Source organism: Schistocerca americana, chromosome 5 (genome assembly GCF_021461395.2).
Source record: "Schistocerca americana isolate TAMUIC-IGC-003095 chromosome 5, iqSchAmer2.1, whole genome shotgun sequence".
NCBI classification, from domain to species: domain Eukaryota; kingdom Metazoa; phylum Arthropoda; class Insecta; order Orthoptera; family Acrididae; genus Schistocerca; species Schistocerca americana.
In genome coordinates this window covers 317,329,060-317,351,164 of record NC_060123.1, presented here as the reverse complement: position 1 = coordinate 317,351,164, position 22,105 = coordinate 317,329,060, and the positions used below count along the sequence as shown (strand labels likewise).

At 35.0% G+C, this 22,105-nt stretch overlaps 1 protein-coding gene across 2 annotated transcripts in view; it reads left to right on the top strand.

Moving 5' to 3' along the window:
- Positions 1-22,105, top strand: part of LOC124616682 — a 64,921-nt gene that overhangs the window by 2,227 nt on the left and 40,589 nt on the right. For both annotated transcript variants that reach the window (XM_047145014.1, XM_047145015.1), the window contains exon 2: positions 11,249-11,592. In XM_047145014.1, the coding sequence (XP_047000970.1) occupies positions 11,272-11,592 (321 nt within the window). In that variant the 5' untranslated portion in view covers positions 11,249-11,271. The remainder of the gene's footprint in view (positions 1-11,248; positions 11,593-22,105) is intronic.

The following is a 22,105-nucleotide window of genomic DNA, read 5'->3' as shown; positions in this document are numbered from 1 at the left end:
AAGACTGACTGAGGGTATTTATGTCTAGTGCATCAAGTGAAGGCTGAAGAGCTGGTGTGTGGTTGTTCAATATATAATACACTATTAAGCTATAAAAATACCATTTTACTATAAACACTACATTTACAACCTTGGAACTAGATAGAAAAAAATATAAACATATTTTGCAATATAGGCTGCTGGAAGTTGGGGGATGCTTTGAACAGCTTTTATATATTTATTACTCTGGGCCGCGAGTTCTAGGTGAAATGCCAAATGAACTTTTTGGCACACTTTAAGACACATTTCCTTGTTATAGGTTTGAGTAGTACAAATACATGTCTGCAATAGCCACAGAAAGAAATATGCTGAAATTGTCCTAATGTCACCCTGTGGATGGGTCAGTGCTGTAAAAGCAGCATTTTTATCTTCACATGTTAGAGGAAAAATGATTGCCATAAATTTAAGTAATAAATCTTTGTTTAAATTATGTATTGGCTTATACATTTTGGTTCATCCTTTTACATGTGATAGATAGATCATGAGTTTTACTTCAGCAGTAGTTCCAATGAAAACTTTTGGTAATCTTTATATAAATCTTAGACTTCAAAGACCCCTCATCCATCCCTTGACCTCAGAGTGGGGATATTTGGAATATGAACCTTTGTATTTTCGTGTATATAGTTTCATCCTATTTCTCAGTGGGCCATCTGTTGTCTTTATTGTATTGTATTATTTCATTGATCCTCTTCATCATGTTTGTACATACATACACACTGTCAGTATCCTGAAAAGATGAGATGAGACAATATAAATTAGTGTAATGATTATAAACTGTGTATCTGTTACAAATATACAGGAGTGTACATACAAAAAGCTGTAAGCAAATTACACACACACAGTTAACTTAGTTTCATCAGTTCAGATTGTGATTAAATAATAGAAAAGATACATGCATGGATATTTTTCATAAGAACACAAAAAAGCAATATGATATTTATCCCATTATGTGATTATAGTTTATATCATCATTTTCACTCAAAAATCACAAACGTACACAACCTTGTCATACACTGCTTATGAATTTACGACAATTAATCAAGTTAAGAAGATGTTTAGAGTTGTTGCAGTATCTTTGTGACCATCGTTTATAGGCTGCAGCTTTTTGTGTAAATGACAAAAATTTAAAAATTAAAAGATATTTACAATTTATACAACATTGTGATGAAAATATGTTGTATAATATTCTGCTTCTTTACGTCAACAAATCTTTATTTATACTGTAAGAACATTTACTGACAAAATACATAGTTGTGTACAGATCTTCAAATTTTACATTCTGTTCCACTGTTTCATGCGTAACACAATCTATACAAATTTTCTACTATCACTGTTTATTACAATAATAATGTACACATTTAGGTTTTAATCTGGTAGATACTCAGCTACATCACAATAACACTCCTGCAGTAGTTAGGTATGAACAACTGTTTGAAATGCTGATCATTTTGATGTCACAAGGTGGTTTATGGTACAGCGTGTTTCCTGATTGAGTGGTCCATTTTGTTTCAGTGTTTATTTGAATTTTGGAAATGTACATCTTGGTTTCTTCTTGTGTTATTGAGTGAATACCTTGGTTTTTAGCTAACAGCTGGTTATTATCATCTAAAATTTCCTAATAAAAAATTTTACTCACAAAACATACTAACAACCAATGTAAGGACTTGAAGTTTTGTGAATAAAGGCTTGCACAAGTTTCTAGAGCTGCAATTTCCACGACTCATACAAGCCTCTCTCTCTTTTGGGGTGTGAAACAACTTTTGCTAGCAATTGAGATTCCCCTGAGGATTATGCTACATCACAGTAGAGATTCTGCTCTGGCAAACTGCACATTTTTTTTTTTTTTTTTTTTGCTTCAATTTGGAACTTAAAAGAATTGTCATGCACTAGCAGATGATGTTCAGTCTTTTAGTTACATAGTTTATATGTTGGATCTATCTCAGATCCTCCTGGATCCATAATCCAAGAAATTCTGTAGCATTTACATTTTCCAAGTTTCTAGTGAATAACTTTAGGCACTAGCAGAGAGTTATTCTGTTTGGTGTCTAGATTCATAGTAACTGTTTCTTGGATATTTATTATCAGATTGTTTGCAGGAAACCAGTTTGCAACATATTAAGTGCGTATTTTAATTTCATTCTACAACTTTTTCAGTCATTTCTTTGACTAACACTTTTGTGTAATCAGGAAATTAAATATATTTGTAATGGAGGCTAGTTGGTTTCAGGTTATTTACACAGAGCAAAAACAAAATTGGTCCCAGAATGGAGCCTTGTGGTACACTGCACATAATACACAGTTTTTCTGAGTGACAAGTCTTCAAGGTTTTCCCTTCTTGGAATGGAAGTTCAACTATTTGTTCTCTATTCTGCAGCTAACGTTGTGACCAGTCGTTAGCTGCCCCTAACACCTACATACTCCACATTCGTAAGCAAGATGTTGTGACTTATGACATCAGATGCATTTGAAATGCCTAAAAAAATTTCAGAAATGTGCTCTTTATTGTCAATTACATTTAAAGCTTCATTCAGGAATGCAAAGATGGCAGTCTCAGTAGATATTGACTTACAAAAACCACGCTGAGAATTGAGACATAGCTATTTTTTCTTTAAAGGTTATTTGTCTCTAATAGCAAATTTTCTCCATTATTTTGGAAAACCCAGATAGGAGTGATATAGGCATGTAGGTGGAGACATCTGTTTTAATCACTTCTTTATAGAGAGGCTTTACTTTCCAGGTTTTTTTTATGCACCATCTGTGAGTGAACAGTTGCAAATGTTGACTAGAGGCTTGACTATGAAGGGAGCATATTTCTTTATAATAGTCAGTTATAATGTCTATACCAAAGGGGTGGTTTGATTTGAGTTCTTTAATGGTATCTGGCATTTCTTTCACACTAGTCACATGTAGGAAGAGAGTCTTTTGATTTGAAATACATCTGAACTGATTCTCTACTGCACACTGTGAGTTTTGTTGAATGAGTTATCCTGCTACCTGTGTGAAGTATGAATGAAATTGATTTGCAATTTTTCTATGGTGTAGGTTTTTGAGAAGTTAATTTTTTGAAATTCTGGATGTTCTGCTGCTGTCTCCCTTCTTACAAAATTCCACGTACCTTTAATTTTATTTTCAGAGTTTTTATGTTTCTGTCATTTGCTATTGTTTATACCTGTTTTATGATCCTGCTGTGGATTTTCTTATAGATTTTGAAATACATGTCAAACTCTGCATATGTGTTCTGTTTGGACATGTTTTGAAGTAAGCTTTTTTTGTTTTGCAGATATTTGTATTCCAGTGGCAATAAAATTATTTTTACATTTCCTTTTTGTATTTTCTTCTTTATAAGGGGAAACAGAGATCAAAGTAATAACTAAAGTTGCTGATGAAGCTGTCAAATTTGTAATCAATATTTGAACATCTATATATTTCTTCCCAGTTTTCTCTGCTCAAGCTGTGGTGAAAGTTATTTATATTCTCAGCACCTACTGGTGTTTATTAAGCAGTTTCTCGAGTTGATTTTTTGAGCAAAGAGTAAGTTTTTGTGTTAAGTGGTCCACAAAGCCTCCGTCCTGTGTCTTGGTTAAATAGTTCATTTGCACATAAATGAATATCTGGTCAGTTGTACACTGGATGAGTCTAATGATGCACTTTCCTCCAAGTACTAATGGAACACTGTGCCTATCCATTTTACACACCCTATGCAGTACTTTGAAGAAGAAGGAGAAGGAGAAGAAAAAGAAACAGCCGAGATATTTGTAATTTTGAATGATCCCCTGAATTACCAGATCTCACTTTTTTTTTAGATCTTGTGGAAAATTAATGAATGACCCATCCCTCACTATATTCCTCATCATTGTACAGACAATGAAGGCCATATTAAATATAGTCTGGCTATCAACTCTAGAAGACTTCTGTTGACATTTACTAAGACTGATTTCTGTGCAATGAACTGCAAAATAATATACATTCAATATCCTCTTTTACCCCTGTTTTGAACAGGTTCCTCACACTTGAGCACTCATCTAGGATGAGTTACACAAATGATTTGTAAGCAATCTCTTTTGTAGACTGATTGAATTTCTCCAGTATTCTACCAATAAAATCAAGTCAACCATCTCCTATACTCATGACTAAACCTGTGAGCTCATTCTATGTCATATCCCTACGTAGTTTTACTCCCAGGTATTTGTGTAAAGTAATTGATTCCAACTAACTCAGACTCATTGACATTATAGTCATAGGATATTACTTTTTTTTCATTTTGTGAAGTGCACAGTTTTACATTTCTGAACATTTAAAGTAAGTTGCCAATTTTTGCACCACTTTGAAATCTTATCAAGATCTGACTGATTATTTATACAGATTCTTTCAGACAGTACTTCATTCAAGATTAGTGCATCATTTGCAAAAAGTCTGAGGTTACTGTTAATATTGTTCATGACATCACTAATACAACCTGCCCACGGGCACACCCAAAATTACTTCAACTTCTGTTAATGACTCTCCACCCAAGGTAATTTGCTGCATTCTCCCTACCAAAAAAAACCTCAATCCAGTCATAAAATTCACCTGATACTCCATATGACTACAATTTTAATAATAAGCATAGATGTGGTACTGAGTGAAATGCTTTTCAAAAATCAAAAAATACTGTTTCTACCTAACTGCCTTGATCCGAAGCTTGCAGTACTGTATGTCATATGAGAAAAGTGCAAGCTACGTTTCACATGATCAATGTTTTTGAAATCCATACTGGCTTTCATGGAGGAGATCATTCTGTTTGAGATGTCTCACTATGTTTGATCTCAGAATATGTTCTAAGATTCTACAACAAACCAATGTCAAGGATACTGGACAGTAGTTTTGTGAAACACTCCTATTACCCCACCTGTAAATGTGTGTGAACTGTGCTTTCTTTGAGCTACTGGGCTTGGGCTTTTGTTCAAGGGATTTACGATAGATTATAGTTAAAAGAGGGGCTAACTCAGCCACAAATTCAGTATAAATCTGACAAGGATTCCATTGAGCCCTGGAGCTTATTTCAGTTTTAACGATTTCAGCTTTTCTCAAAGACACTGACCCTAACACTTATTTCACTCATCTTTTCAGTGGTACGAGGATTAAATTAGGGCGCTTCTCTTGGTTTTCTTGTGTAAAAGAACATTCAAAAATGGAGTTGAGCATTTATGTGTTTGCTTTTCTGTCTTCAAAAACAATTCCTATCTCATCTGTGAGAGGTTGGATGCTAACTTTGCTGCCACTATCAGTCCTTACATGCAACCAGAATTTCTTTGGGTTTTTATGAAAGATCATTTGACAGAATTCTGCTATGGTAGTCATTGGTGGTTCATGCATTATTCTCTTGACAGCCAAATAAATTTCATTTAGCATCCCTCTGTTATAGCCATCTTCATACTTGTTTTAGTTCCTGTTTGTCCTTTGATAATTTTTTGCCACAACTGCCTCAAGGCCACTGGTACCACTGATACAATGTGGAATCCTCAAAGAGATTAGATCTATTTGTTGCCAATAGATCTAATATATTTCCATCATGAGTGGGGTTCCGAACTTTCTTTTCTTAGTAGTTTACAGACAAGGTGTTTAATAATGTTTCACACCGTGTCTTCTCATGTCTGCCACTAACAAAACTTTAATTTTCCAAATTACTTTTTGGATGATAAAGTCTCCATAGAGTATTACGGTACAATTGAGGAACTTATGTATAACTGAAGTGAGGTTTTCTCTAAGTTTCCAGTAACATCAGGAGGCAAGTTTGGTGGCCAATAGAAGTATCCTATTACAATTTTATGCCCATCACTCATACTGAGCTGTGTCCAAACAATCTCGCATGTAACTTCAATTTCTGTCTTGGAGGACTTGTGTTTCTTGTCTATTGCGATAAATACATCACCTCCATTTTGCATTAGTCTGTCCTTTTGATATACAGTTACATTTTTATGTTAAATCAGCCATTGGGAATATGACTAAATTCACAAAACAGCTGAAACTTTGTCTTTTGAATAGTTCTTTCTATTATTTACAGGAATTTTTTGATAGTGTGTAACAAAACAGCTGAAACTTTGTCTTTTGAATAGTTCTTTCTATTATTTACAGGAATTTTTTGATAGTGTGTAACAATTTGTACAATGTGTTTAATTTTGAGCATTCCTCTAAGATAGTAACTGTTCTCGAAAGAACAGATACCATTGATGACCGTACAGCTTCTCTAGAATAAATAATAATCATTTATTCCTATAAGAACTGACTACGTAGCACTGGTATATCAACTGATGACAGAATGCTTTTTATATGTATTAGAATGTAAGACTTGTCATTTGTTTGTGTAATCATTATTACTACTATAATCTGGGTTGTTCTTTCAACACTTGAACCTCATGTATCTGTTTATATATGAATATAATAGAGGGAAACATTCCACGTGGGAAAAATATATCTAAAAACAAAGATGATGTGACTTACCAAACGAAGCGCTGGCAGGTCGATAGACACACAAACTAACACAAACAAACACACAAAATTCAAGCTTTCGCAACAAACTGTTGCCTCATCAGGAAAGAGGGAAGGAGAGGGAAAGACGAAAGGATGTGGGTTTTAAGGGAGAGGGTAAGGAGTCATTCCAATCCCGGGAGCGGAAAGACTTACCTTAGGGGGGAAAAAGGACAGGTATACACTCGCACACACACACATATCCATCCACACATATACAGACACAAGCAGACATATTTAAAGACAAAGAGTTTGTCTTTAAATATGTCTGTATATGTGTGGATGGATATGTGTGTGTGTGCGAGTGTATACCTGTCCTTTTTTCCCCCTAAGGTAAGTCTTTCCGCTCCCGGGTTTGGAATGACTCCTTACCCTCTCCCTTAAAACCCACATCCTTTCGTCTTTCCCTCTCCTTCCCTCTTTCCTGATGAGGCAACAGTTTGTTGCGAAAGCTTGAATTTTGTGTGTTTGTTTGTGTTAGTTTGTGTGTCTATCGACCTGCCAGCGCTTTGTTTGGTAAGTCACATCACCTTTGTTTTTAGATATGTTTATATATGACTTAGTTTGTAAGCCTTAAGACCACTTAAATTGGTTATTCTGTAATAATCTGACACATTCTACATCCTAGTGATACACTTGCATCTAGGATCTACGAAACACAAAAGTAAATAAATAAATAAAAATAAATAGATGTTCTGATGCATTAAGGGATCACCAATTTAGTACTGGAAGGCAGTGTGGAGGGTGAAAATCATAGAAGGAGACCAAGAGATGAGTACACTAAGCAGATTCAGAAGGATGTAGGTTGCAGTAGGTACTGGGAGACGAAGAAGCTTGCACAGGGTAGAGTAGCATGGAGAGTTGCATCAAACCAGTCTCAGGACTGAAGACCACAACAACAACAAATAGATGTCAGCTACTTAGCCATAATGTAAACATAAAGTCATGCTGAACTTTTAATTATTAGTGTAGTCCAACTAGAAAAATAATCTGAGTGGATATCTATCAATTCTATGGAACATAGTAAGTGTTCTTTGTCTTCCTTGGGGCATGAAAGGTCATCAAAGTCATTGACTAAGTTACGTGAAGAAATTACCATTTTTAACTTCTATCAAGGAAAAACAGGCATAAACAAACAATCTCTAATTACACATCCATTTCCTCCCTCGAGTCATTTCATTATTTGTGTAATGTAGCGCACAATTTAATGATCATCCGCATTTCTGGGAAAATCTTGATAAATGTCTTTCAGTTTTGCTTCCATGCTGAGTTCTCTACACAAATGACACTGTGAAAGACGTGGAGTGCAATGTGAATTATTTAACAAATAGTGTAGCAGAGCAGAACACCGGTATATGGCTTATAATATAGAAAACAGAGTGGTGATCAACTGCTGGGAAACCCAGTGCACACAGTTTCTAATACAGTACCGATATGAAAGCAACATTTTACCATCACAGGATGAAGAAATAATGTATATTTTTAATTCATGTGACTTCAGGTAGTTGGAAGGTTTATTTGGGACATTCACATTCAGAGATGGTTGAACCTAGCTTCACCACCAACACTACATTTACTGTAAGTTAACACTATTTTTGATTTAGTGACTATAATCTCAAAAAGTTTTGACAACCTAGTAATTTTTGCCGCAGGATTTTCTGTTAACTCAATAGAGATCTCATTTTGTGTATTAATTGCTTTGTGTCTTAAAGGGATTTAGTAACTTTTTAGCTCAACAAAGTAAAAGATAATCAGCAGGCTTAGTTTAAAGTTATTTCTTTCCTGTTCTGTAAAAAACTGCACCAGCCACAATGCATCTCTGCTTTGAATGCTGTTTTCAAATGTAGGATGAGTTAGTTGATGTTCATAAGCAGCTGGAAATCAAATTAACTACTCTCAAATGATTGGCAGCAGCTGCCACTAAAGGTATATGAAAAACTGTCCTTTCCTGTGAATCCTGTCTCCTCTACAGGAAGTACTGGATCTGTCACAGCTCATCCATTTGATTTCAAAGTGGCATGTCAGTGGTAGGTAAAGCCATCCTGTACTCATATAGACATGGATTAATCACCAGATTTGAGGTACTGTCTTCCACTGAAACTGAGCCAGTGGAACCCAATTTACCCATTGGGAAACCAGCTTTGTCCTGTGTAAAGAGGAGGCAAATGCTAAGGGTACAGATATATTAATCATTGGCACTTCAAACTTATGGAAAATAATGATATCCCTTAGGGAGACAGCAGTAAGGAACAGGAAGGAACAACAGGTGCACTTAATGTGTATGCTTTGGGGCCTCATTCAACATGGTGAAGAGGCTTTTCCATTGAGGGAACAGAGTGCAACAAACTGCAAATTGTGGCACATGTTAGAACAAACAATACCTGTTCTCTGGGCTTTCAGGTCATGCCTGGATCATTCCAGCAACTGGCAGAGAAGGTTGAGAAGACCAGCCTTGCACACAGAGTTCCAGCTAACCTCATAATTTGCAGTTTTGTTCACAAAACTGATCATGGCTTCCTGACTCTGAGACAAGTAGCAGGATGGAATTAGAGCCTTTGCATGTTCTATGACAAGCTAGGCTGTGGCTTCTTGGACTTGCGCCACAGTGTTGAGAGCTGTAGGACCCCCATAAACAGATCAAGTGTGCACTATACACCTGAGGCTGCTACCCAGATAGCTGAATGTGTATACCTGTCCTTTTTTCCCCCTAAGGTAAGTCTTTCCGCTCCCGGGATTGGAATGACTCCTTACCCTCTCCCTTAAAACCCACTTCCTTTCGTCTTTCCCTCTCCTTCCCTCTTTCCTGATGAGGCAACAGTTTGTTGCGAAAGCTTGAATTTTGTGTGTTTGTTTGTGTTAGTTTGTGTGTCTATCGACCTGCCAGCACTTAGTTTGGTAAGTCACATCATCTTTGTTTTTAGATATATTTTTCCCACGTGGAATGTTTCCCTCTAATATATTCATATATAAACAGATACATGAGGTTCAAGTGTTGAAAGAACAACCCAGATTATAGCAGTAATAATGATTACACAAACAAATGACAAGTCTTACATTCTAATACATATAAAAAGCATTCTGTCATCAGTTGATATACCAGTGCTACGTAGTCAGTTCTTATAGGAATAAATGATTATTATTTATTCTAGAGAAGCTGCACGGTCATCAATGGTATCTGTTCTTTCGAGAACAGTTACTATCTTAGAGGAGTGCTCAAAATTAAACACATTGTACAAATTGTTACACACTATCAAAAAATTCCTGTAAATAATAGAAAGAACTATTCAAAAGACAAAGTTTCAGCTGTTTTGTTACACATTATCAAAAAATTCCTGTAAATAATAGAAAGAACTATTCAAAAGACAAAGTTTCAGCTGTTTTGTGAATTTAGTCATATTCCCAATGGCTGATTTAACATAAAATAGTAGTTTATTGTACACTTTTATGCTTGAATAATGTACTCCTTTTTGTACCATGCTGAGACTTTTTATATCTTTATGAAGATCATGTTTACTTCTCGTATCATGATCATGATATTCACTGTTTGTTTTGTAAATTGTATGATCATGGTTCACAAAGCACATTGGTGAAAAAATGTACTGAGATGGCATGATGAGGATCCCGAACTGTTTGAATAAGTTTCTGTGAGAGCATCTGGGGTGCACTCTAGTCATAATTCTGGTGACTTTTCTGTGCAATAAAGGCTTTGTTTGCTCATGACTGGTTACCCCAAAATATGATGCCATATGTCATAGATGAATGGAAATATCCTTGGTATGCAGCTTTAAATGTTTCCAAGTCACAAACAGATGAAATTGAGCGAATGGCAAATGCTGCTGAATTCACTCTTTTACATGGATCATTAATGCGAACTGACCAGTTTAGATTGTTTTATATTATTGAAATCATTGAAAGTTGAAATTGTTACTGGTGAAATTACATCAAAATATTGTTAAATCCAGCAGGTGTCCAGAGAAATTGTCATGTTTGGAAGTAGAGCAAGAAAATATTCAAAACAGGTATTTTTAATCAGTTACTATTAATTTTAGGTTGACAGTAAACATTAGAAATCTGAAATAGAAAATAGCACAATTCAGAAATATGCACAAATATTGTGCATATTTTAATTATTCATCAGAGCATTGTTACTGGGATCTGTAGCATTTCCAAGAAGTGTATGAGGTTATATACTGGAAAATAATGAGAAACAATACATACCTTTCGCAGAATGATACATTATGATGAAAAAATCTGTTATTCCATGTAACTGTAAAGTTGGAGGATGGAAAGGCGTAAGTAATTTCAAAATGTCTCTGAGTCTGTTTTTAATGTGCTTTTATCATTACAGAATTGAAATTTTATCACTAATTTTGGAAATTAAATGGAATGTCTTTGGCAGGGTAATGCAGTTTCCTATCATTAAAGCTACAAATGATCAATGATCACATGCTCTCTTAAGTTTATAATTATGTAAATTTAATGAGCTGAAATATTGAGGTACAGAAGAGCTACCATTTATTTGACTAATGAGTGAAAACTAAGTCTTCAATTGTATCACAACACTTATCATTTTTTCAGACATGTAAAAATAGTAAAAAGTAAATGGATAATTTTCAGTCACTCACTATATTCACAAAAGATCTGAAGAATATATTAAATGTATTGCCGGCACGATGTTACCTGAAGATGCTCTTAATTACAGGTGTTGCAGGTAAACACAAAACAATGTGTGAAGTCATCGGGACAGAAGCAGAGTTACTGAAAATTTCACCCATGTTCCAAGAACACATTCTTACTGATATATTGAAAGATGTGAGTGGGCAGTCAGATGTAGCACTTAGGAGTTACACATTGTCTCCATTAAGTGATCAGGGAGAGTGCTACATGAGTGACATTAGACGAATACGAATTGAAGGCACGTCAGGTAATGGCTCAAAAGCACATACTGTAGCAGTTGTTGTCAAAGCTCTACCATCAAATATTTGCCACAAAAAATCTTTTAGATTGGCAGAATTCTACAGAAATGAAGTACACTTCTACAAAGAGGTAAGAAAAACCCAGAAAGCATAAACATTCAGATTGTTATTTACTTTTATCATTGTGTCCAATTAACAGCAAAAATTATCGAGTATAATTTGAAGAAAAGAATTGTATACTTGATAAATACACTGTTAATTGATCTAAGTACTCACTCAGACACAGAGTGTCAACTTACCAGAAACAGTATGCATATTGTTGTATTATCAGCCTATTGAGCTGTGCTGTTAATGATTCTGACAGTTAAGGCTTAGATACATGACTGAGAAGACAGGGTAATATTTGTGTGACAAAAAGAGTATGAAATCACATTTCAAATCCAAGATATTACTGTAGACACGACGTGGTCACAATACATTCTTCATGTAAGTTTATTGTTTCTTAATAGTATTTTTTTCATACAAAGTTTTATTTTTGTTCTGTATAGTGTTGAATAACAAGAAGATGCTACACTACTGTCATATTTATTTAGCTAAACAAGAAATATGTTATATCAACTACATTGCTTGCTGCTAAACAAAGATCTTGATTTTCATAAACCAAATAGCTGATGGAGACCACGATGATGAGAATTTCAAAACTGAAGCTGAACACATCTATTTTGTGGAAAGCAGTCCTAAATACTACATATTTAATTGCACATTAAAGGAAGAGAAGAAATGCCAAGTCAGGTAATTGGTTCAGTAGGTAGTGGCTCTGTACAGAAGAGCTACCATTTATTTGACTAATGAGTGAAAACAAATAGATTTGAAAACGAAAAAGTCAGTTTTTCATTGTCCACGTATCAGATGGCCATGACACTGGTCTTGTGTATGCTGTATAATAATAAGGTCATACCACTTACATCCACCATGAAAGACAATGACGATACAGATGAGTGGATCAAATAGTCAAAATCATTATACAACAAAAGGACAGTTAGATTGAATGTGTTGTTTGCAACTTCACATAGTCAAAATCATGTTTATAGTGTTGCTCTGCACTCTTTTGGACACAACAGCAGGATATGGTCACACAATATAATCTTCCTAATAACATATTTGAAAAATTCGCCATACCCTCCCATGAAATCACATTTCTTTGAAACAGCTAAGGTGTGAATATTTTCTGTTGGTGTTCCAGACTTTCTTTAACATGTTATGTGTACCAAACAAATGAAGCCAGAGTAAACTACTTTCAAGGGGAAGAAAAGTTGGAAGGTATGTGGCAGCAGAAATTCCAGGAAGATCGCCATCATCATCAGCTATTCATCATCAACTGCTGGATTCATAGGAACATCTGATATCCAATGTCTGGCTACATATACTATCCAAATACATTTCATTTTTACTGCAGTCGTAATTATGTCTTCCATTCTATTCTGTTCTCTGATACATTTGTTTGTTTCCTTGTGCTTCCTAATAATTTGCACCAAGTGTTTCTCCATTGCTAGCTGAGCATCTCTCAGTTTTTGAATTGTTTTTACAATAAAAATATGTCTTTCACTGTCTGCTTGTTTCTTGTGGCGTCCATCCAGCCATTGCTTTCAAGTTTCATAATACAAAACCTCATTAGTTGGTCTTATAACTATAATGTCAGTTTTTACTGTTTTATACATCTGCATCTACACTCCATAAGCCAAGTTACAGTGTGTGGTGGAGGGTATCTCTGGTGTTACTACTATTTTCCCCTTCTCTTTTTTGTTCGCAAATGATGTGTGTGAGGAATGACTCTCTACAAACTGCTGTATGTGCTCTAATATCATGGATGTTCTGGTCATCATCATTTTGTGAGATACATGGGGAATGAAGTAATATTTTGCCCAACTCTTCTTCATATGTATGCACTTAGAATTTCAGCTGTAACCCTGCACAACATGTATCCTGTAGAGACTGCCGATAGAGTTTGTTGAGCATCTCTGTAATGATCTCACACCAAATAAACAATCCTGTGACAAAACATGCCACTATTAACTCTAGTTTCTCTATCTCTTCTGTTAATCTCACTAGGTAAGGGCCCCAGAGATGAGCACTACACAAGAATCGGTCAAACAAGTAGTTTGTAAGCCATTTCGTTTGTGCATCTTGAAGGAAACAGTCTATTGACACTTAGTAAGTGCGGATTCAGAAAATATCATTCTTGTGAAAAACTGGTTCTTTATTCATCGAAATTAATGAATGCTATTGACAGGGGATCTCTTATCGATTCTACATTTCTAGATTTCCAGAAGACTTTTGACGCAGTTCCTCTCAAGTAGCTTCTAATCAGATAGCGGGTGTATCTAGTACTGTCTCAGTTGTGTGATTGAGTTTGTGATTTCTTGTCAGAAAGGTCACAGTTTGTAGTAACTGATGGAAGGTCTTCAAGTAAAACAGTAGTAATTACTGGCATTCCCCAAGGGACTGTTATAGACCCTCTGCTGTTCGTAATCTAAACCAAGAAAGTGTTATAGGCCCTCTGCTGTTCCTAATCTATATAAGGAATTTAGAAGACAATTTGAGCGGCCCTCTTAGATTCTGTGTAGATGATGCTGTAGTTTACTGTCTAGTAAAGGCATCAGAAGATCAAAACCAATTGTAAAATGATTTAGACAAGATATCTGTATGTTGCGACAAGTTGCAGTTGGCTCTAAACTCTTTCGTGAAAAGTATTAGGTCATCCATATGAGTATTAAAGGAAATTGTTAAATTTCTGTTGCTCAGTAGGTCACACAAATCTAAAGGCTGTCATTTCAACTAAATCCCTTGGGATTACAATTACAAACAACTTAAATTGGAACACTTACATAAAAAATGTTGTGTTGAAGGTGAATTAAAGACTGCATTTTATTGTAAAACACTTAGATGGTGCAACAGATTTACTAACAATACTGTCTATTCTATGCATCTCTGTCCTCTTTCGGAGTATCGCTATGTGGTATGGATACCCTTACCAGAGAGGACTGACGGAGGACACTTAAAGAGTTCAAAGAAGGGCAGCTCATTTCATATTATCAGAAATAGAGGAGAGATGTTACGGATATGATATACAAGTTGGGGTGGTAATCACTAATTTTCTTGCAATTCCAGTCACCAACTTCTCCTTCTAAGGCAAAAATATTTTTCTGATGCCACCTAAAGGGGAGAAATGTTCATCATAATAAAATAAGAGAAATCAGAATTGCATGAAAAGGTTTAAGTGTTCATTTTTCCCATACTTTGGCCAAGCACTACAGTGTGAATCGCAGAACAGTCAATTAGATGTAGATTAATTATATTTCCATTAGATTCTTCCATTAATCTCAGCCTGGTATCTGCTATTCCTACAGATAACTTTATGTGGTTGTTCCACTTTGTCACATCAGAAGATTACTTCTAGCTGTTTTAAATTTGCCACTATTTCCATGGAATTTTTGCTGATAAATAATCAAACAGTAATGGATCTCTTTGCGTATTTCTGAGTATTACATAGTGATATGTCTGTATGTGTGGATGGATATGTGTGTGAGTGTGAGTGTATACCTGTCCTTTTTTCCCCCTAAGGTAAGTCTTTCCGCTCCCGGGATTGGAATGACTCCTTACCCTCTCCCTTAAAACCCACTTCCTTTCGTCTTTCCCTCTCCTTCCCTCTTTCCTGATGAGGCAACAGTTTGTTGCGAAAGCTTGAATTTTGTGTGTATGTTTGTGTTTGTTTGTGTGTCTATCGACCTGCCAGCGCTTTCGTTCGGTAAGTCACCTCATCTTTGTTTTTATATATAATTTTTCCCACGTGGAATGTTTCCCTCTATTATATTGAGTATTACATTACATTTATATACATTCAGGGTCAGCTGACAGTCCCAGCACCAATCACAGATCCTTTCCAGATCTTTCTAAATTCCACTATAGTCTTCTGGCATTACCATCTTTGTGTAGACAACAGCGTTGTCTGTAAAAAGCATTATGAAACTTCCAGCATTATCAGCTAGATCGATTATGTTCAGGGTCAACTAATAGTCCCAGCACCAATCACAGATCCTTTCCAGGTCTTTCTAAATTCCACTATAGTCTTCTGGCATTACCATCTTTCTGTAGAAAACAGCATCATCTGCAAAGAGCGTCATGAAACTTCCAGTGTTATCAGCTAGATCTGTTATATATAGTGTAAACAGTAATGGCCCTACAACTCTCCCTTGGAGTATTCCGGTAAATACCTTTTCTTCAGTCAGTTTTGTCCCATTAAGAATAACATTTTGATGTCTGTATCATAGAAAGTATGTGGTCTGATATCAGTATGCCTGCATAATTATCACTGAATAACAGTGTGGAACTGTTTCTAACACCTTGAAGAAATCAATCCACATTCCTTTTTATACAGCAGATTTTCATTTTTCAGAAATGTTGTAATGTATGAACATAGAACACATTCCATAATTCTACAACAGACAGATGTCAGTGATACTGGCCTATAATTATGTTCATGTGTTTGATTACTGTTCTTGAAAACAGAAGTGACCTGTACTTTTTTTCCAGATGTCTGTATGCTTTGTTCTTCCAGTGACCTACGATAATGTACTGCTACAAGGGAAGCATGTTCTTTGGCATAAAATCTGTAAAATCTCAGAGGTATCTCATCTGGTTCAGATGCCTTTCCTCTAATGAGTGATTTTAGTTTATTTTCTGTTCTATGATGATCATGTATCTTGATATCTGCCATTCTGGCGTCCATGCAGTGATTGAAAAGTAGAACTCTGTTGAGATCTGCCACAGTGAAACAGTTCCTGAATACTGAATTCTCTTTGTCATTTTCTGGTTTGGTGCCTTTATGGTCATTGAATAAACTAAATAGATATTATTTATGGAATATTCCATTGTCTCATGGAGTAACATAAAATTATTGATAACTTGAATACAACATATTAATGTTCCACAGTAATATCTATTAGTTCATAATGAAGCGGCTTTCAGTTCTTAGGTCTTAGTCCTTAACAAACTAATAAATATTATTGTAAAACATTAATACATTGTATTCAAGTAATTAATAAACAGATCCTTTTGGTCCACTGACTTTACATAAGACTAGAATTTCTTGGGATTTTTAAACCAGATCAGTAGGCAAAATTTTACTATCAGATTCATTGAACGCCTCTTGCATTGCTCTCCTTATGTTCATTTTGGCTTAGTTCAGCTTTTATTTGTAGCTAGACTTCTGTTTCACTTAAATCTGTGATGGAGCTGTCCTTGCTTTCATAGTAACTTTCTGAAATATCTGTTGTCAGGTTCTATTGTAACCACACTAGATATTATCATTCTCTTTACAGCAATAAATGCACAATCACCATTGATGTTTCTAAAACTCTTTGATTGTATAGTATTTTAATCTTATTATATTTGATTTTCTGGCCTACTTTCACACTGACTGTATTAAGTTCTTCATTTAGTTGTTGAAATTTATCTGCACTAGAGGCAAATAGTAAAATATTGTCAGCAAATGAAAGCAGTTCAGGTATAACCCATTAACTCACATCCTCCCTTTGTTTTCTTGGATTAAGGAAATGAAAATTTCCCCTAGGGCTACTGACAATAACACACAGGAGGCAAAACTTAAGGATGAAAATAACTTTCACATGATGTTTCACTGCAAATTAACATAGCTTGATGCAACAAAGAATGGACAGCTTCAGTATAGTACATGAAGTAACCGAAAGAAATATGCAATGGGACAAACACAACTGACACTTTTATTCAAAGACAATAATCTATTTATTTACTTATTTAGTCCTTCTAATCCTACATGTATAGAATATATACAAGGATATTGGACATGGTTAAATCTTTACAAGATGAAGTACAGTTCATGTTGCATTCCTAAGGACTAGATATTTAAATAATTTAGCAAAGAATCGTATATACAACAAACATTAGAGACAACATACAAAGTAGAATATTCTTAATGCATATTTATTTTTGTTGTTTGGTCTCTAGGTACTCTGTCAGATTGTAAGAGCAATGATCAGTTAAATATGCCTTTAGTTCAGCCTTAATACTACTGAGTTTACTTATTGATTTAATATGGTTTGGCAGATAATTGTAAATTTTTATCCCAATATGTAGAGTGCCTTTTTGGCACAATGATGTTCTCACCTGTTTGATATTAAGATCAGATTTTTTTCTTGTATTGTATGTATGTTTATCTTCATTTTCAATAAGATATCTGGGTTTCTATGAATATATTGTTTTATGAAAACTGACATTTCATAGATAAAAATGCAAGGAAGAGGAAGAACTGACATTTTTTAAATATGGGTCTGTGTAATTTCCTATTGTTAACCTTTCAATAATTCTTAATATTCTCTTTCGCATCCTGAAAAGTTTAATATTTATTGTTGCATTGCCCCAGAGGATTATGCCATATTTAATTACAGAATGCACATAGGAGTAGTGTACATTTAACACGCTGGCTTTGCTACAACATCTTTTTAAGACCCGTATATGTAGTAGGTTTTGCTCAGTTTTCTTTGCAAATATTCAATGTGTACCTCCCATTTTGTGTTGTTCTGAGGCAGTGTTCCAGAAATTTTGTGCTGTCAACACTTTCAAGAACTCTGTCCCTCAGTACTATTTGTGTGTTTGTGTGGTACCTTCCTTTTAGATTGTAGAAGTTCAGTGCTACTGTCTTTTCATTGTTTATAATGAGCTTGTTATAGCATTGTTCTACATGGTTCATTATTTGGAAAGCAGAGTCTTTTAGTTTTTCCTCTATTTTCCTACTAATAAGAAAGCTTGTATTGTCTTCAAACTGAAGGGTAGTTTGGCAATACCTGTTGTACATAAGATCATTGACATAGAGGAGAAACAGAATGGGTCCTAATACTGATCCTTGAGGGGCACCGTATTTAACATTTTCACATCCTGAATAGTAGTAGTTGATTTTGTTATGGTAAGTATATTGCACTTCAACCACCTGTTTGCCACCACATAGGTATGTCTTGAGCCACTCATTGGATATACCTCTAATTCCTAATTGGTTAAGCTTCTGTAGTAGGGCATTATGGTCAATGGTGTCGAAAGCTTTGGATAACTCAAGACATATGCGAGTCACAAACTCACTCATATCCAGTTTAGCATAGATTTCGTTAAGATATCCAGATATTTCACTCTCAGTTGAATAGCCTTTCGTAAAACTATGCTTTGAGGGAGAGAGAATTTTATGTTTACTTAAGAAATCAGACAATCTCTTATAAACATTTTTTTCTAAAATTTTTGAAAATACAGGCTGTAGGGCTATTGGTCTATAATTTGAAACATCTTCTGGATTTCTTTTTTTGAGCAGCGGTTTCAGATCTGTTTGTTTTAAGCATGAAGGGAAGGTTTCTGATGCCGCTAAGCTGTTGCACAAGAGTGTCAAAGGATCAGCTAAGGCACAACAGCAGTTTTAAATAATTGCATCTGGTATTCTGCAAATTCCTCATGAGTACCCTGTTTTCAAGGTTTTTATAACTGATAAAATTTCTTAAGTATTTGTGGTGAAAGGAACAATGACGCAGACACATTTCTCATTCTATTTAATGATGGAGGTGATATTTTGTTGTGTTCTTCCAGTACACTCACCAACTGTTCATTTATGTTTGCAAAAGATTTGTTGAAGGATCTGCAATTTTTGTTAGGCAAGAAATCATTTGCCCTTCATAAGTTTATGTTTTTATATTGTTTGGTTTCACTTGCTGTTTGATTTTTTATAACTTCCCATATAGCTTTAGATTTGTTTTTTGAATTTCCAGTGTATCTCTCATTTGCCATTGTTTTAGCTTTCCTTACAACATTTTTGAGGATCCTCTTGTAATTCTTCAGGTATAAATGAAATTCACAAGGTATGTTCTGTGTCTTTGCTATATTGTGTATTTTTCTCTTCTCTGCACAAGAGGTTCTAATACCTGTTGTAATCCATTTGCTCTTTCTGAAGTTAAGTTGACATTTTTTTATAGTGTAAATGCAGCTTCAAAGTATGATATGAAGATTTCCATGAATTTTTCAGACTTTTTGTTGGTATTTTCACAAGTATACACTTCATACCAGGTTCCTCCACTTAGTCTCTGTTTAAAAACATTTGTTTCTTTATTACTGAATTTTCGTGTTTCTTTCATGAGTTCCTCTTTCTCATTTGTTTCTCTTGGATGGTGTAAAACAATAAGCTGTGCATAGTGTTCACTGAAGCTAGTATTAAGATTTCTGGCACCGAATTTGTGATATACGTTTGTGTTTATTAATATCTGATCAATTGTTGAGCTTGTTGTTGGAGTAACCCTTGAAGGAGAATCTGTGGTGGATTATATGTTATATATTTCCAGTTAAGCTTTCCTGGTCTTTTGAGATTTCTTGAAAATCAATATTAAAATTTCCATGTATGATCACTGTTTTGTTGAAATTTTTTGTAGTATTTAAAGCTGCTTCTAGTTGATGACAAAAATTATTTAAGTTCCCATCAAGGCTCCTATATACACGGATGATTATTACTTTCAATGGAGAGAGTTTGGCTGCAGATACTTCAAAAACTTTCTCTTTAGCTAAAAGTTCAATGGGTTTTATGTTACAATAATCAATACCAGTTTTAACAAATATACGTTACCCTCCATTACTAGGTGTAATTCTAGAGAATGATGGTGAAAGATTGAAGTCTGCTAGTTTTGTGACTGACATTACATCTTTAGGCAGCCAGTGTTCAATTATACACATTACAGAAATGTTTTTTAACTCATCAGTAAATAAAATTTCAAGTTCACTTAATTTGTTTTGCAATGATTGGACATTTTGATGAATCAGCATGAAATTAAAAGATTTTTTATACTTTGGCATATTTAATCACTTACCTTTATCTTGTCAATAAAAAATCATTCAGGTGTACTGGGAGTACTGATTTTCTTTTACCTACTGCACTTATTCTTCTATTATCAACTGCTGCAGAATTTTCTTCTGTACCTGGCTCCCCTGTTAGTTGTTCAGCTGCTCCAGTTGATGATATTACTGCTGGTGTTAGTGCTGGGTCTACAATTAGTGTAGCTGTTACTGCATTCATTGTTGTAACTGTGACTGAATATTGGAGGCACCTTGTTTCTTCTTTTGTTGTTGTTGATGTTGGTGACAGAGATCTTGCTGGTGTTTTTTCCTTTGAATATTGAGGGGGGCTATCCAGAATGATTTTACTTTTGAGTGTTTGATGCCTCTTGTTGATAATTTCTTTAATTTTTTTCAACAAGCAGTTTTTTCCCCATGTTGTTAATGTGCAATCCACGTAATGTGTGGAATTTACACCCAATATTGTTAACATTTACAAGTTGTACATTTCTGAAATGTCTGCAAAGGAATGAAATTTGTTGGCTGGCATTGATTATTTCTTTATTTATGCGTGACCAAGACGGTAAGTCATACCAATATGGGGTGTTCAGCACTAAAACACTTGTTTGTATCAACTGTCCTAAGCACCTTTTTGGTTCTTGTTTTGCTTTGTGAGTTTCATTTTTGTACACACCATTTGACCCACCAAATAGCACAACAAAGTCTTCAGAGGACAAGTCAGCAATGTCTGTGGATCGCACATGCTTGCGAACTTCTGACATAGAAGCACCTGGTTTTATGTAAGTGATTGTTTGTACACTGGACTGACCGTTCAGAATGTGAGCAAATTCATGACCATGCCTATCTGCCATAACAACTACTTTTTTTTGTTCAGGTTTCTTTGCATGCTTAGATGGGTCACCAGCATTATAGCCAAAACATGTAGTATCAGCACTGGAGAAACAATTGATATTTAAGTCACACAAGTGTTCAGGTCTCTCAGACTCTTTTTCTTTCATAACAGTAAATGAATTATTAAGCATTCTTTCGGATGTGTCACTCCACGTATTTGTGTTTCACATTCAGCTCGCAAATGAATTTTATCACTTGCACAATGTTTCTTATCTTGCACAGTTGATTGTGAACACAATAGTAGCTTCATTTAATAAGCTTCGTTGAGAATGTGGCACTTTGTGTTTCACTTTTCCTGAAATTTCAATGTTACTGTGAGGCAAGTTTGCTGTTGGTTCACACTTTTTATATGTAAGTTTTTTTAGTTTGCTCATCAGGATATTAATGGTTAGTTGCAGACTGCTTACACAGTCATTTAACTTTCTGATTTCATCACTACAATTTGCACACACGCTGTTTTTATCACTGTAATTTTCACTTTTTTTTCACATGAACACTATGTATATCAACACTAGCCACCATCTTGAAAACCTCCCACTAATAACACTGAAGTCACTTAGTGAATATCATTATGTTGTAAGAGCTCCAGTACCAGTGCTTTTCAATGTGGTTGTGCATTAACATCCATAAAAATAAAGTCAGGGCTGAATGCATACCTTGAAAGACAGTATGGCCATGCAACATTATGCTTCACACAACATAACACATAGACCACCATAATGACCATGTTCAACAATGTTCCTGGATGCATTATATGTTCCCACTTCTTGCTGGAGAAGGGTAAAGTCTGCAGGTTCAACAATGATTGGTTTGGTGGTCAAAGTGGTAAGGTGTGGGTGGTC